Raw genomic sequence first — 14321 nt, forward strand, 5'->3', positions numbered from 1 at the left:
TTAAATCAAATTAGCACACAGTAAACCTGGGGCCATGTAATAATCCAGCATAGTGACACTGTACATAATGTACAGACAGAGGGAGGAATGGTGGGGTAGTGGGGGCTTGGGGCCCCCTAGCTGGTTAATCCTGCCATAGAAGTTGGGCTACATAAATCTAAAAATGATCTGAAACAGGTTATTTAGCCCATTTATAATATTCCTTGATGATAGGTCATTTCAAATTTCATTCCACTATAACTCTAATTGTTTGCGTGTATCATTTGATATATTCACACACATTACACAATAAAAATGTGTTATTTAGAGAAAAGGCTTGTTACATTTCCCAATATCTGATCTGTTTTGGACAGGAAGGACTCATTCAACTGAAACATATCTGGATTTATAGCGATCAGAGAAAAACCAGAGCGCCTGTTTGAACCAAAATAGATTATCCTCATTATGGTGGCACATTGAAATACAGCTATGAAGAAGGCATTTGAATGCTTGAAATAGACACTATTTATATATTCTGAATGACCAAATCCTACAACGACCCCCATTTTGGGCATTGCTTAAGTACTTTGCCATTATAGCCCAGGTGCTAATTAGGCATTGAACACCTGAAGTGCTATGTGTCGTGCACTTTAGAACAGGCAGCTTGTATACTGTGCACTGAGATCATTCCTGTCTCTCTTCAGTACTAGCTCGACTCCACTCTTCTACCTTTTCCTAACGTCTTCATTGGAGTAGCAGTCATCACCTTTACATCATCACCACATGGAAAACTTAATAAAACAAAAACTGTGCGTGTAAACACAGAGATGTGAGTAGAGCTGCTGTCACATGTAAGACTGTCACACAGAGTGAGGGTTGCTGTGGAGATGAACACAGGTGACTATAAAAGACCATGAAGCTCACTATCCAGACCTTCTACAGGGACTGTTCAGAGCTCCACTGACCACCAGTTTGAGGTAGTCTGCCTCGGACGGTCTCTTCTAACTGGAGTAGGCAAGGGCCAAATGGTTGATTCAAAATGCAGCTCATTTCCTCGCTTGACTAGTAAACGAGCTCTGAGTAGAGACAGCAAGTGCTTTTAAGACCAAACAGAGTTGTCTAGTTAGCAAAAAACAAATCTTAAGGAAGGGAAAATTGTAGAATAGACTAACGTCACTAAAAGTCACTTATATTCCCTTTGGTTCCTCTTAGTGCCAACCAGAACTATAAATACCCAAATCTATATCATAAGCAAGTGTCTCACACATCTTCTTGACCTGCTAATCCTGGTGCTTAATGTTGATAAAATGTCTTATTAAGTGATATGTTCAAACCTGAGATACCATTATGATATGGTGTTCTTTCACAACATTATTGAAACTGAGATAGTTACGTTCCGTTATCCAAATTTCCTTGTTTGTTTGCGTGACATGAAATAATTGGAGCCACTAGTATCTAGTAACATTTAAAAATTGAGTGCACAAAGCCTGGCTACGCTAACAATGATAAGAAGCATAGATGGAGTTACACAGTTAACTTAACTGACTTCTTCCCCCTTCAGTGTCATCTGTCTCTGACCCTAACGTGTTTGAGCGGACAGCGCATCATCTTTACGTTTTTCTTTTGGCCAATCGTGCCGGAGGTATGATGTCTACGATATGAAACGGTAAAAGTTTAAATACTTACTAAGGATAAATGACTTAAGTTATTTAGGTGCATATCAGTGTGATTCATTCAAATATCCACTTAAATGCTCCTCCTGCTCACCAGAGAGAGAGAGAGAGAGAGAGAGAGAGAGAGAGAGAGAGAGAGAGAGAGAGAGAGAGAGAGAGAGAGAGAGAGAGCAAGCTAGCCGGTTATCAGTTTAAATTGAAGAAACTTTTGTGCAGACTGAGACCTCAACTTGATCGACTCTACGGGCTTCATGTGATGACCAACAGACCGTAGGAGACTAGAACAGACGGGCTGATTTCTCTGTGATGTGGCCCAAACGTGATTAAATGATGAATGGAACAATAAAAAAAGAGCAGGGAAGATCCTGGGTGAACATGTTTAGAGGCAACTCTAAATAAGTGGGGGTTCCCAACACCTTCGAAATCTGAAGCACACCTTCGTTATAAAGGGATCCATAAATAAGACAGAATCATAAATAAAATACAACAGAAACGCAACAGAAAAGGCAACACTGCTGGTTATCAGTCTCCTTGCTCTTTTTTTCCCTTCTCTATCCCATTTCCCCCCCCTCTTGTTGTAGCTGGTGCTTGTGATTGGACAGGAGACAGTACTCTCTCCTTACGTCTCCCACTTGACCAGCCTACCTTTGACTCTCCCTACTTCCTTCCTTCTTCCTCTCTCGCTCTCTAACTCTAGAACTCCGCAAACTCCTTGGCACATTTCTCGTTGAAGGAGACGCGGATCTCCTCCTCCTCGTAGTCGTCAAAGTTGCTGGTGTCGCCTGGTCCTTTGAACTTGGGGACGAAGGGAGCTTCCACCTGAAGACCATTAAAAAACACCAGTTTAGAGGTGAACGTTACAGAAAGGGAAGTCTACGCATCTACACAATATGCCCTCACGGACACACATACCTTTTTCTGGTAGATGGCAATCCAGTCAGTGGTCGCAAACCATTTGTGTCCCTTGATGTCGTTGACCCCGTTCTTGAGGTTCCCGAAACGTTTTGTTAGATCCACCTGAGGATGATACCAAAACATTTCCCTCATTTGTTCAGAGCACACAGCAGAGTAAAGGCAGCCTTAACTTCAGAATGACTGAGATATTTGCTTTCACCTGTAACAGGTTCCTCAGGAGGTCCTTCAGGTCTGAACTGAAGTGAGATGGGAAACGCACCTGAGACAGAAGACAAAAAGAGGTTAAAAACGTGTCCAAGTCTGCTTCCACAACCTTCATGTGGTGGTCTAAAAAGGTGACGCAAGAGAAAGTCACATCTTGCAGGACTAGCAACATCCAACATGGCTGAACAGAAACTCAAACTTTACCAGAGAAAATTTAAGAAAGCAACCATCACAGCATTGCCACTGAAATAAAAATGATCTATGGAAAGTTAAAAATATTTATAACAGCAATCACTGCCTCTGAACATAGTGTTGCCAAAGTAAATAAAAAAAAGTTGAGCTACAAGAAAACATTGTTTCTAAAGCTTATAAACATCATATAGGAAACGGGACGCATTCTATGTAACATAAATGTGTCTTATGAAAACTGTGACACGGAGGGGGTCTTTGCTGTAGAGCAGCAAAGGAGGGTGGAGGGCATAATGCAAAGTGCACCTTTGTGTGTGTGTGTGTGTGTGTTTGTGTGTGTGTGTGTGTGTGTGTGTGTGTGTGTGTGTGTGTGTGTGTGTGTGTGTTATTTATGTGCATCTGTGTTTGCCCCCATGTGTGTACCACTGACATGTAACAGAAGTAAATAAATAAAATCATATTATAAGGACAGGGAAGAAATGCTCCTGGCTGTCTGCACCTGTATTAAGGTGGTGAACTGACCTTTCTTTAAAACTGAAAATGTGTCTTTATCAGCCTTAGATGAAAAAAAAAGAAGGTAGAAGCAGTCAGCAGAGTAGAGGAAGACAGAAGACGGTATTCTCTTAATTGGAGGCGTTGATCATATAGTGCAAAGTACCTGCCTTCAAAATGTACAGAGGTAGGCATGACCCAAAATTGAAAAAAGTCACTGCGGAGTAATTCCAAAATTTCTGTTTATTCCAAAAATGTAGCTATACCGTGAATATAAACCAACCTGTGGTAAGTGGTAATCGGAGAGTCGGACTCACCTTCCCTGATACGATCTTTTCATAGATCTGAATGGGCTGGTCAGCAAAGAAAGGCGGATACCCTGCTGCCATCTCATAGACCAGTACGCCCAGCGCCCACCAGTCTACGGCTTTGTTATACCCCTGGTGGATATAGCGAGGACGGAGGAAAGAAGAGACAAAAAGAGAGCATTATAGACGGTTAATCAAGATAACATTAAAATAAATTGTTGTTTTTCAAATATCTTTATGGGTTTTTAAACTTTCATTCATCATTCATTCATCTTTTCCTCCTGTACATCTTATTTTTTCCAACATGGTCTGTGCATCCCATTTAGATGTTCAGAAGGAAGAGATATGATCGTTATATACAGCATGTCGCTGTAATGAAGTAGTCAAAATATTTTTTTGATATTATACTTAAGATCAGAACTGTTCAAGGTCATATTACAGAGAGCAAATAGCTGTCTATCAATAAGGATGTCATGATGATTGCTGTCACGCGTTGCATTTAATTGGAGGGCAGAATGTCTTTTTTTTAACATTCAAAGCATCTATGGAGGTTTTTGAATGAAGCTTTGAATCTCTGTTATCATATTTTATGAAATAATCACCCTTATAAAATAAGGGAAAAGGCGTACGTTTCTTTCAGCCCTTTTGGCAACTTAACCTTTCATGGAAAAAGGCAGATAATTGATGTGTGTACTGAAGGAAAACATGCTTGTAAGATAATCCTCTGCAATGTAAGGGTAACTTCATGGACGGTTAAGCAGCTAGCTGGAACGGGAACAAGGTATTGTGTCTGTTATTGTGCTTTATGACCATGTTTAGTGACGTTTTTAATAATTAACCTGTAGACGGGTGGTCAAATGGATTATTGTTGCAGCAAGATCATAATGGTGTTTTAAAGGAAATGGCTAAATTGCTACGATGTGATGTTATGCTAATGCTAGATTTCAGCCTTAACTTGTGCCTTCAGAGAAGGATATTTGTGAGAAAATGTTATGATTAATAATGTTTTGCTTGTAAGAGCTCACTTTTGTTTGGATCTGTTCCGTAGCTCTTATGGTGTTTTCTGGAGATTGTTTGTGAAGGAGAGTAAACTAAATTTATGTTCATAAAAATAAGGGTGACGAAACATAAATAAAGTCCTCTGGAAACATCAGTACGCTTCAACATTGTCCGACTGGTGTTTTCTACACAGGCAGGTGTCTCTCTTTGTTTTGACCAAAGTGAAAATGTTGTTTTTGAAAGGCTAAAAACCAACAAATATGGCATAAAGCAGAATATTTTGTCCAACATGCATAGCATAGCTTGAAAAACCCAGGTGAGCAACACCAACATCCCCAGATGCATGTCCTCTGGCTGCTAGGAGCATAAATACCAGCAACTATGTAATAAACTCTGACAACTCAAATTAAAAACTATCCTGGAAAGAAAGCGTTATAATATGTTTTAACTCTATGCAACAAGTTGGTGTCATTGTTTGTTCAAATATAGAATATCTTTGAAAGGAAACACAGCTGACAGGTCAAGAGATAAAACCAGGATCAATGGTGGCTCACCTTGCTGAGAATAATCTCTGGGGCCAGATATTCTGGGGTGCCACACAGTGTCCAGGTCCGGCCCTTTACGCGTTTGGCAAAGCCAAAATCTGTCACCTAAGAGGATATGAAAGAGCATCGGCAATCAATGAGAAGGGTGCCCGGCTGAGTTTTAGAGCATTAGAGGCAGAAGGAAGGAGAGCCAGATGATAGAAAGGCAAAAAGATGGAGGAAGGCAAGGATCTTGGGGCAGCAATGGGGTTGTATGTTTGCTGTTTACCACTAGAGGGCAGCATAATCTGTGTTACAGCACGCCACTCTGTAAACACAGAGAATTGCAAAATACACACTGCCATCATAGTTGCACTCTCTGGGTAGTTGTTGATAGTTTTTAGACACATCCCTGTCTGTGTGACATCACAAATAAAGGGGTGGGGCTAGCCTTCCTGGCCAGCCATCTTTCTAAATATACACCAATACTGTCCTAAATGTTTTGTTGTTTTATTTTCATGCAATCAACTGCAAAACTGCATGTAACTTTTTTTTAAAGGAAAAACAAAGCCTAGCCCAATTTCTTTAAAACCCAACTGTTTGATGCCCAATGGACTCTGCTGTGAAGCTTTTTTAAGTTTTGTCCTTGCATCCCTATGGCATCCCTATGGCTCTATAACGAATGATAGTGAAATTGCAAAAAATAATATTGAGGTTGCTCTTTTTACCAAATGATCCTCTAAGATCTTACTTGAAACATTTAAGTGTCTTTCCTGTTACTGTTTGTAACTGGTATAGCATATGATATCAATGCCAACAATATCTCATACGTAACATAACATTTTATATCTACCCTGAGTTACTTCATATTACAGTACGAGCTGACTCAGGTAGGCTGCTGTCACGCAATATATTAAAATTAATATAATTGTTAAACAACTTCAAAGACAGCGCACTAAGAGTACCACTGTTTGATTGTAAAATGTTGATGAATGTAATGTTGTGGTGAATAATGTTTTGCTTTGTTGTATGATAACAAAGATTAGCTAGCTAGCTTATGTGGCTATTGTCAGCTGCTGTACATCAGAATTTGATTACTTGATAATTCAATAAACCAATAATGAGATTAATCAAAAAGTCTGTTGACAGAAAATGAGTCAGCAACTATTTTGATAATCTATTCATCAATTACGTAATTTTTCAAGCAAATATGTCAAAGATTTCATGTTTTCAGATTCTCAAATGTGAGAATTTGCTGCTTCCTTTGTCTTTTGTTTTGTAAACCGAATATTTGGTTTTGGTCACACAAGACCAAACGTGTGATGACATCATGTTGGGCTCTATTATGATCATTTAAAGACTAAACAATTAATCAATTAATTGAAAAAATATCTGGAAGTGAATTGATTTTGAAAATAATTGTACTTGCAGACTATTGCAGATCACTATTCGAGAAAATATGAATTAATCCGCCTCAACATTAAAGTTTTTGACCTTTCAACCCTCCTTCCACCTCTCAGATGCAACACAGATTGGTTCACTTAGTTTTTAGACAAACTAAACAACGGGTACAGCGCACAGCCAGGAAATCAAGGGGGATTTGGCTCTCGGCCTTAAGTGTGCTTTTGCAGACAAATTATATGAATACATACAGTACCAGTCAAACGTTTTTCTACATTGTAGATTAATATTGAAGACATCCAAACTATGAAGGAACACATATGGAATTATGTGGTAAACAAACAAATGCTCAACAAACCAGAATATGTTTTATATTTTATATTCTTCAAAGTAGTTGAATGAGAAGGTGTGTCCAAACATTTGACTGGTACTGTACATGAATTCATAGGTACGTTATGATCAATGCATCAGGTGTTAGTCACCTGTATGTAGCCCTGTTGGTCTATGAGCAGGTTTTCAGGTTTCAGGTCTCTGTAGATCAGGTCCAAAGCGTGAAGATACTCAAAGGTTAGAACGATCTGAGCAGCGTAGAACCGAGCGTGAGGCTCACTGTACACACACAAACAAACACAAACACAGGGAGATATAAAGAAAGAGAGCCGTTAAGTGGAGTGTACAGTTCAAAATAGAACAGCCGGGAACATAGCTATATAAACAGAGTAGAGCTAAAACAGACTGACAACAGAGCTGAATTGAGAGTTCAGAGCGCCACAATGTACCTCTGTATGTGCCTATAAACACTAACCTAAATCTGCCAATTCTCCGTAGATGGGAGAACATCTCTCCACCTGGTACATACTCCATCACCATGTAGAGGTTAGTGTTGTCCTGGAGAAGGGAAGACAGAGGACCCGTTAGTGACCCTGGCATACATACAGATATTAACGTACATACACACACACACAGGATGGACGACATGGAGACAGTTTTTTGTGGGTCAATATAAACAACTGAATTGACTTTTATTTCAGGTATTACCATAAAAAAGCCCAAATTAAAAAGTGCCTATAACTGTGTCGATCATACATTTATTTAAGTTCTTTCCCCTCTTTAACAGAGATAAGTACTGTAACACTGGCTTTATATTATCAAGGGGGATTTCCTTCTTCACCCGCTTCTCGGTTTACAGCTGTAAATACAACTCACTGTCAAATAACCCTAAATAAGCTGAGATAATATGCGTTTGTTGTTGCCTCTTCCATGAGTGTGACGGACAAGACACGTGGACAGGAAAATTCTTCTTAATAGGTTTATTTGAGGCTAAGCCTGAATAAGGCTTTAATTGGAGTGTGGCCATCAGCTGCGTTAGTCTGTACGAGCACCACCAGCCACCGACGAAGCTGGGGTGTGAAAATGTTGAAGAATGTGTGGCTCATTTCACTCCATATTTGCAGATGGCAAACACCTGATAGGATTAATTGTCAATGACAACGGAAGTCATGATATGGATGAGATTGTAAATTAAAAGGTCATTGCATCAGGAGTTACAAGTTAACGAGACCTAAGAGAGCAGTTTATTTTTATATAAAAAAACACTATTATATACTATATACTAGTATATAAGTAGTTCATTTTCTGATCACACAGATCCTTAGAAATACTTGGCTGTGGTCTTTAACCAAAAGAGATAATATTTTAGATACATTTATACAATGTTTACTGAAACTTAAGTGAATCATTTGGAGTGTTAAAATTGCATTGTATGCCTCTTATATGCATTATATAGAACTACGGTAAACTGGAATGAAGTGAAAATGTTAATTAAATGTTTTGATTTTATAAATATGACAAAATCAAAATTTAGAACCATATTCACCCGCATTTTGACATTATTATCATTATCTCAGTTTTGGTTATTCTTTCACAAATTAGAAATGAAAAATATTAGATATTAGATATTAGATATATACAAATACACAAAAAGAGTCATCAGCAGTCAGTTTCTCAATAACAGCCGAGCAGTAAGTGTTTCAGCACACTCATGATAGGCCAACTGTTCACTTGTCATTAGTCAAATGGGTGAGCTGGGATATCGTTTCTTTTTTTAATGGACCACTTTCATAAAAATGTAGACAAATAGCAACTTAAAAGGCTGGAATGAGGGATTGAAGCTAAGCAGATAAGTAGAAAGAAGGAAAACCTTTTCAGTCACTCATCATCAACACACAGCCAAACACACACACACACACACCATGTTAAATTCTCCGTACCTTGAACGAGTACTCTAACCGCACCAGAAAAGGAAAGCTGACAGCCTGAAGAATCCTCTTCTCATTCAGAGTGTGCTCTATTTGCTTGAGCTTCACCACCTGAAACGCAAAAGAAGAGGGAGAAGGAGAGTTTATATATTATGTGTTAATGTAGCTACCTAGGCAACACATTCATTTTTATTCCTGATGAAAAAGTAAATAAATAAAAAAAAATGAATTGATATGATATTGGTCTTATTATAAGATATGAAATATTTTTCCATTTTGTAAAAAAGTACCTGCTAATGATGTTTTTTCCACCATCACAATCATTTTTATTACAACAGCAGCTCTGAAACAGTCGGCCTCCTTCAGGCTCGGCCAACACCTGCAATCGTCTACATTCAAAGTACCGCCATCTATTTTGTTTGTTTTTGTTCAGCCTAAGTTCCCCTGGGACTACTTATTCAACACACAACTGCTTCTAAGATAACTTCATATACCTGAAGTCTAACATGTACTGCCAGGTACAATATTTAAAAAATGTTGAAAGGTTTTATTCTTGTGAAACTGTCAAAGAATTACAAACACAAGCTGGAACTTTGGAAACAAGTTAAGATGGGTTTTGCAAACTATATATATATTTTTCTTCACTTTTGGTAATCAGACACACAAACATACAGTAATTATGGTGCAAAGCGGCACAAACTGGAAACCGGGCCTGAATAGGATGAATATGTTATGAGTAGTAGGTATATAGTCTAAGCAAAAAAAAATTAAAAAATCGGCAAATCATTTTAGATGCTTTCATCCAACAGACAATAGGGCCACGGTCTCTCCTTTCATATATTTGGTCAGGTAGATTGCCAGGTTGCCAGCAGATCCTGGATACACAGACAACATTAGCAAATTGGGAATTTTTGCATTCACAAATTATTGACCATTTGTCGTAACCTGCATATGATTTTTTCAGGTGTTAAAATCACTGGATTAGACAGTGAAACAGACATTCCCTTCTGTGTATTTTATCTATAAAATATGTATCCATAAATGTTTCTGATAAGAGATGATCAATGCGAGCAGAAACACAGGCGCAAATTATTTTTAAATTGGTTACGAAAATGACTCTACTTGTTGTGCATAAAGACAACGTCAGCTCTGCCACTCCAGCCGATGTCTGCTGCAGCACAAGCTCGTTCAAAGAGGTTCAATAGGAAAAAGGCCTGCACCTGTGTTTCAGTCTCTGCATTTTTACTCCAGCACATAAAGAAGAGGCATGTTTTTAAATCCACGAATGTTTCGATCCTTGTGAGTACATTTTCTTTCGCATCAACGACATTTCCATATATTTTCAATGACCGTCCTGCAGGTGTCCCTTAAATGAGAGTCACGTTCAAACAGCCTCCATCCCACCGCGACCCTCCAGACCCAGACTGACCTTCTGCTTGTTGAGGATCTTCATGGCATAATGCTGTCCCGTTTCTCTGTGCTTCACGAGCATCACACGGCCAAATGAGCCCGTGCCCAGGGTTTTCAACCTCTCAAACTGCTCCAGGCCAGCAGTGTTCTGAACAGACAAAACAAAAAGGGGTAGTTGATTTTTGTGAAAATGGGAAGGTGAGATTTTCTAATTTGTCCCAAGATCAAATTTACCATCTATTCTATGTTATGTATGTTTTTGTACAGGCAAACAAATGCCTGTGAGTATGTGTATAATTTATGCACCTACTACAAATCATATCATCATAGAATGTATATCAAGCATGATAATATATGGTTTGTATTATGATGTTGCAATATATATATATATATAAACATACTGGATATATTGTACATACACTGCACAGAATCTTTATATAGCTCCCAGTCATATTTAAAACTATTATGTTAACCTGTTAAATCTATCCTGATTGACATCATCTACATGAAGTTTCTGTTAAAAAAGCAGACATACTGTGACTTTTTTTGACTAACCTGGGTCAAAAAGAAAGTTAAGTATACTCTGCAATGTAAAGAACGTTATTAAGGAACTTATGTGTATCTAATGTTATGATCAGTGTCTGTCATATATGTCTAAAAGGCTCAAGTAATCAATGTAATGTTCAATGCAATGCGATCCATTACATTTGACAAAACTCTTCAAACCCGTAAAAAAAACCAACAACATTATGATGAGTCGGACAACAGGAATTTAAGAAAAGATAGGACAATATGATTTTAAATGAAAATCAATAAATGAGCAAACTGAATCATCACGCTACATATTTTACAAGCCACTTGCTTTATTTCAATGTCCAAATATATATAAATGGACATCTACCAACAATGGTAGCTGGCAGAACAGATAAATAAAATAAAACAATTTGGGGTGACTATGGAAACAAGTACATTTCAAGAGAAACTGAAGAGAATGTGTGATGTGTTTGGTCACAGAGCATAGGAATGACATGTTTGTATGCATCCAAGAACATGCAGAAAATATTCACATTCCTGTTGTGTAAGATGAACGTCAAACACACATCCAAACACTAACCTGTGCAGGGTTCTCCCACTTCTTTAGAAAGTCCTCTTTGGCTTTAGCAAGGAACTCCTTGACTGTGGGAGACAAGATCACAAAAAAGCTTTAATGGTGAGTAAAAAGTAAAAGAATCCAGAAATCAAACAGCAGGATACTTTCTGTTTTGTTTTTTTCTGTAATAGATTGTAGAGAGCCGGTGTATTTTCATACAAATATGCTGTTCAGTTAGTCAATTTATAAGTCCACTGGAGACTTCTGAAGGCAGGAAAAGAAGCCTCAAAACCACATTCTGTTCTGATTATTTACATATTGAATCCAGAATAATCTAAAATGTGCCCTCCACTGAGATTAGACACAACTCGTGTGTTGTTTTTTGTCAGGAAAGTGCTACTAAGCTAAGTGAAACAGTTCTGGTGGAAGCTTTGTAAAGTCTGCCGGTTTAGCTTGACACTTAAAATGTTGATAGAAACCCCAATGCTACAAACTGGGACTGTGGAGTTTGGAAGATCAAGGCATTAAACAGGAAGTTAGGGTCTAATGAAAGACGCTATTGAGTTCCATTTATTTATTTTTGAAGCTTCACCCAAAGGGAATACATATCTCTATATACAGTATCTCTATCCATTTTCAAGCATCAAAGACAGAGGTATTTAGTAAAAGGATTCTCCAATCCCCATAATGCAAAGCAATAGCGTCTTTCATTAGACCCTAACTTCCTGTTTAATGCCTTGAATTTCCAAACTCAACAGTCCCAGTTTGTAGGATTGGATTTCTTTAAAAAATGTAAGTGTCAAGCTAAACCTGCAGATATAAGAACACTTCCACCAGCACTATTTCACTTAGCTTAGCAGGACTTTCCTGACAAAAAAAACACACAACAACCCACTAATCTCAGTGGAGATTGCCCCTTTAAGAGTATTCTGGGTTCAGTATGTAATGAATCAGCACAGAATGTGTTATTCAGGCTCATTAACCTGCCTTCAAAAGTCTCCAGTGGACTTTTACATTGCCTAACTGAACAGCACAACAAAGTGTAATCTCAAACAATACAGTGAGCTAAGGAGCATGCCAGCTTGGCACGTGTTTGCATGTCATTATTGTCTCATTCTCTCCTCTCCCTCTTTCCATGTACTTTTAACTGGGTTATAATAACCTGCTGGGAAAACGCGATTGAGTTAAATGAACTAGTAACACTTCAACTATTCACCCTTGAGCAAGGCACCAAGGCAAATATGCTAACTGACCAAGAGTATATAGCATGTGATACACACTCTGAGCTTCTTAAACCATATTTCATAAACTAATTTGTCGTCACTGTCACCTCTTGAAGCTTCTTTTTGAAAAGTATATCTGGTTGATAGAAAACTGTTTGAATACCAATGCATGGTACACACACGATTTCCAGCACAGACTGGCTTGAGAATGCGATACACACACACATACACATTTGTTATTCCTCACCGCTGCTAGAAATAACCATAAAAAGTCATGGTAAATAGAAAAGCCCTGGGAAATAATTACTTCGATAACTACACAAGTCCAGTGGCCTCTTGACATCAGCGCACTCTCATCCTCCTCGTCCTGCAACTTTTCAATAGACCTGCAGAACAGCAGACACACTAAGACCTGCTCAGCCAAACCTGCAGACCTTCATGGGTTCACGTTAATTAGATTCAGCTCACCCACACACAGTTTAAGCATCATCTCTTTTTCCAAAGGAGCGGAGCAACAGGCCTAGAGTGTTTGGGGAAACATCTGACACTTAGTGTGTTGTGATATTGGCAATATCTCAGTACAGTGAATACTCCAAACATGCCAGCTCATACAGAGATGCTTCTATGAAAACAGCTCTACATCCTGGTTCACCCTGCCTCAGCATCCCCTCAAGAGTCCACAAAACTGCCCAGCACGTCTGCAGAGTGATCCCCATGCAATGCTACATGTAGATGCATCACACCGGGCATCCTCGGAGCTTGCATTCGTCTGCACTTAACGCGGGTGTGAATGAATGGAAGAGCAAGAGCAGGCCTCTGATTAACAGTGTGTGGCTTGTTACGTAAAGCTGCCTCAGCCTGCTGGATCACGTCGTGTCTGCCGGCTTCCCGGGGCTGTGAGCGGGCCGGTGGTGCTGAGGAGGCGACGGTACCCACCGCTCTCCATCTCGCTGCCCTTCCTGGCCGTGGGCGCGTTGCCCATGATGGCAACTTGTCGACGGGCGATCCGTGGCTTCACTGTCCGCCCCGACAGCCGCGTCCAGCCGGTGCCTTGGATCCGGTCTGCACGGTGTTGTCCTGAGCCCGGCCGCAGCGGTGTCTCGGTCGCTGGGGCTTCACCGGACTGGCAGGCCGAGGCTCCGGTGCTCTCCTGTCCCTCCTTGCAGCCCCCTCCGAGCGAGGCCCCCGGCTCCCCGCCTCACCCCCAGCCCCCAGACACAAACACGAAAACAGCTATACCGACGGGCGGGAGATTCTCAGTGAACGAGAGGCCGCCGCTGCTCGTCACCAGAGCCCAGACGTCAAATAACGCTCCTCGGCGGGGTCCGACAACGACGCGGATTTGCCCAAATCAACATTGGCCCCCTGTAGCCTCGGAGACGGGCGAGATGACGGAACTACAGGCAAGCGATGGTCCCGCCCCCTCGCCAGAACGCGGAGCTGATTGACAGCTGGAGCTAGGCTACGGATTGGCCAGCTATGGATGACGCTGTCCCACGGAGCGCTCTCATTGGCTGATAAATCCATCAACAACGGCGACGTACCGCCACACTACAAATAGCGAGCGACGGGGACGTCAACGCTTATTTTCCTCTCGAGGATGGCCCCGCCCACTTTCTCCGGTCGCTCTCTCCCATTGGCTCGTCGCGGCCGAAC

General features: G+C 40.1%; 1 protein-coding gene across 1 annotated transcript in view; it reads right to left on the reverse strand.

Annotated features, from left to right (window-relative positions):
* Positions 1-14047, reverse strand: part of prkacab (protein kinase, cAMP-dependent, catalytic, alpha, genome duplicate b) — a 15189-nt gene extending 1142 nt beyond the window's left edge. Inside the window, exons 1-11 of the mRNA XM_054603879.1 lie at positions 13602-14047; positions 11467-11528; positions 10372-10500; positions 8955-9053; positions 7490-7572; positions 7167-7293; positions 5314-5409; positions 3770-3892; positions 2767-2826; positions 2565-2669; positions 1-2471 (exon numbers count right to left, since the gene is read on the reverse strand). The exon at positions 1-2471 is cut by the window's left edge and continues 1142 nt beyond it. Of these exons, the coding sequence (XP_054459854.1) occupies positions 2346-2471; positions 2565-2669; positions 2767-2826; positions 3770-3892; positions 5314-5409; positions 7167-7293; positions 7490-7572; positions 8955-9053; positions 10372-10500; positions 11467-11528; positions 13602-13647 (1056 nt within the window). The 5' untranslated portion in view covers positions 13648-14047 and the 3' untranslated portion in view covers positions 1-2345. The remainder of the gene's footprint in view (positions 2472-2564; positions 2670-2766; positions 2827-3769; positions 3893-5313; positions 5410-7166; positions 7294-7489; positions 7573-8954; positions 9054-10371; positions 10501-11466; positions 11529-13601) is intronic.
* Positions 14048-14321: the final 274 nt, after the last annotated feature.

The sequence above is a fragment of the Anoplopoma fimbria genome, chromosome 9, assembly GCF_027596085.1.
Source record: "Anoplopoma fimbria isolate UVic2021 breed Golden Eagle Sablefish chromosome 9, Afim_UVic_2022, whole genome shotgun sequence".
Lineage (NCBI taxonomy): Eukaryota > Metazoa > Chordata > Actinopteri > Perciformes > Anoplopomatidae > Anoplopoma > Anoplopoma fimbria.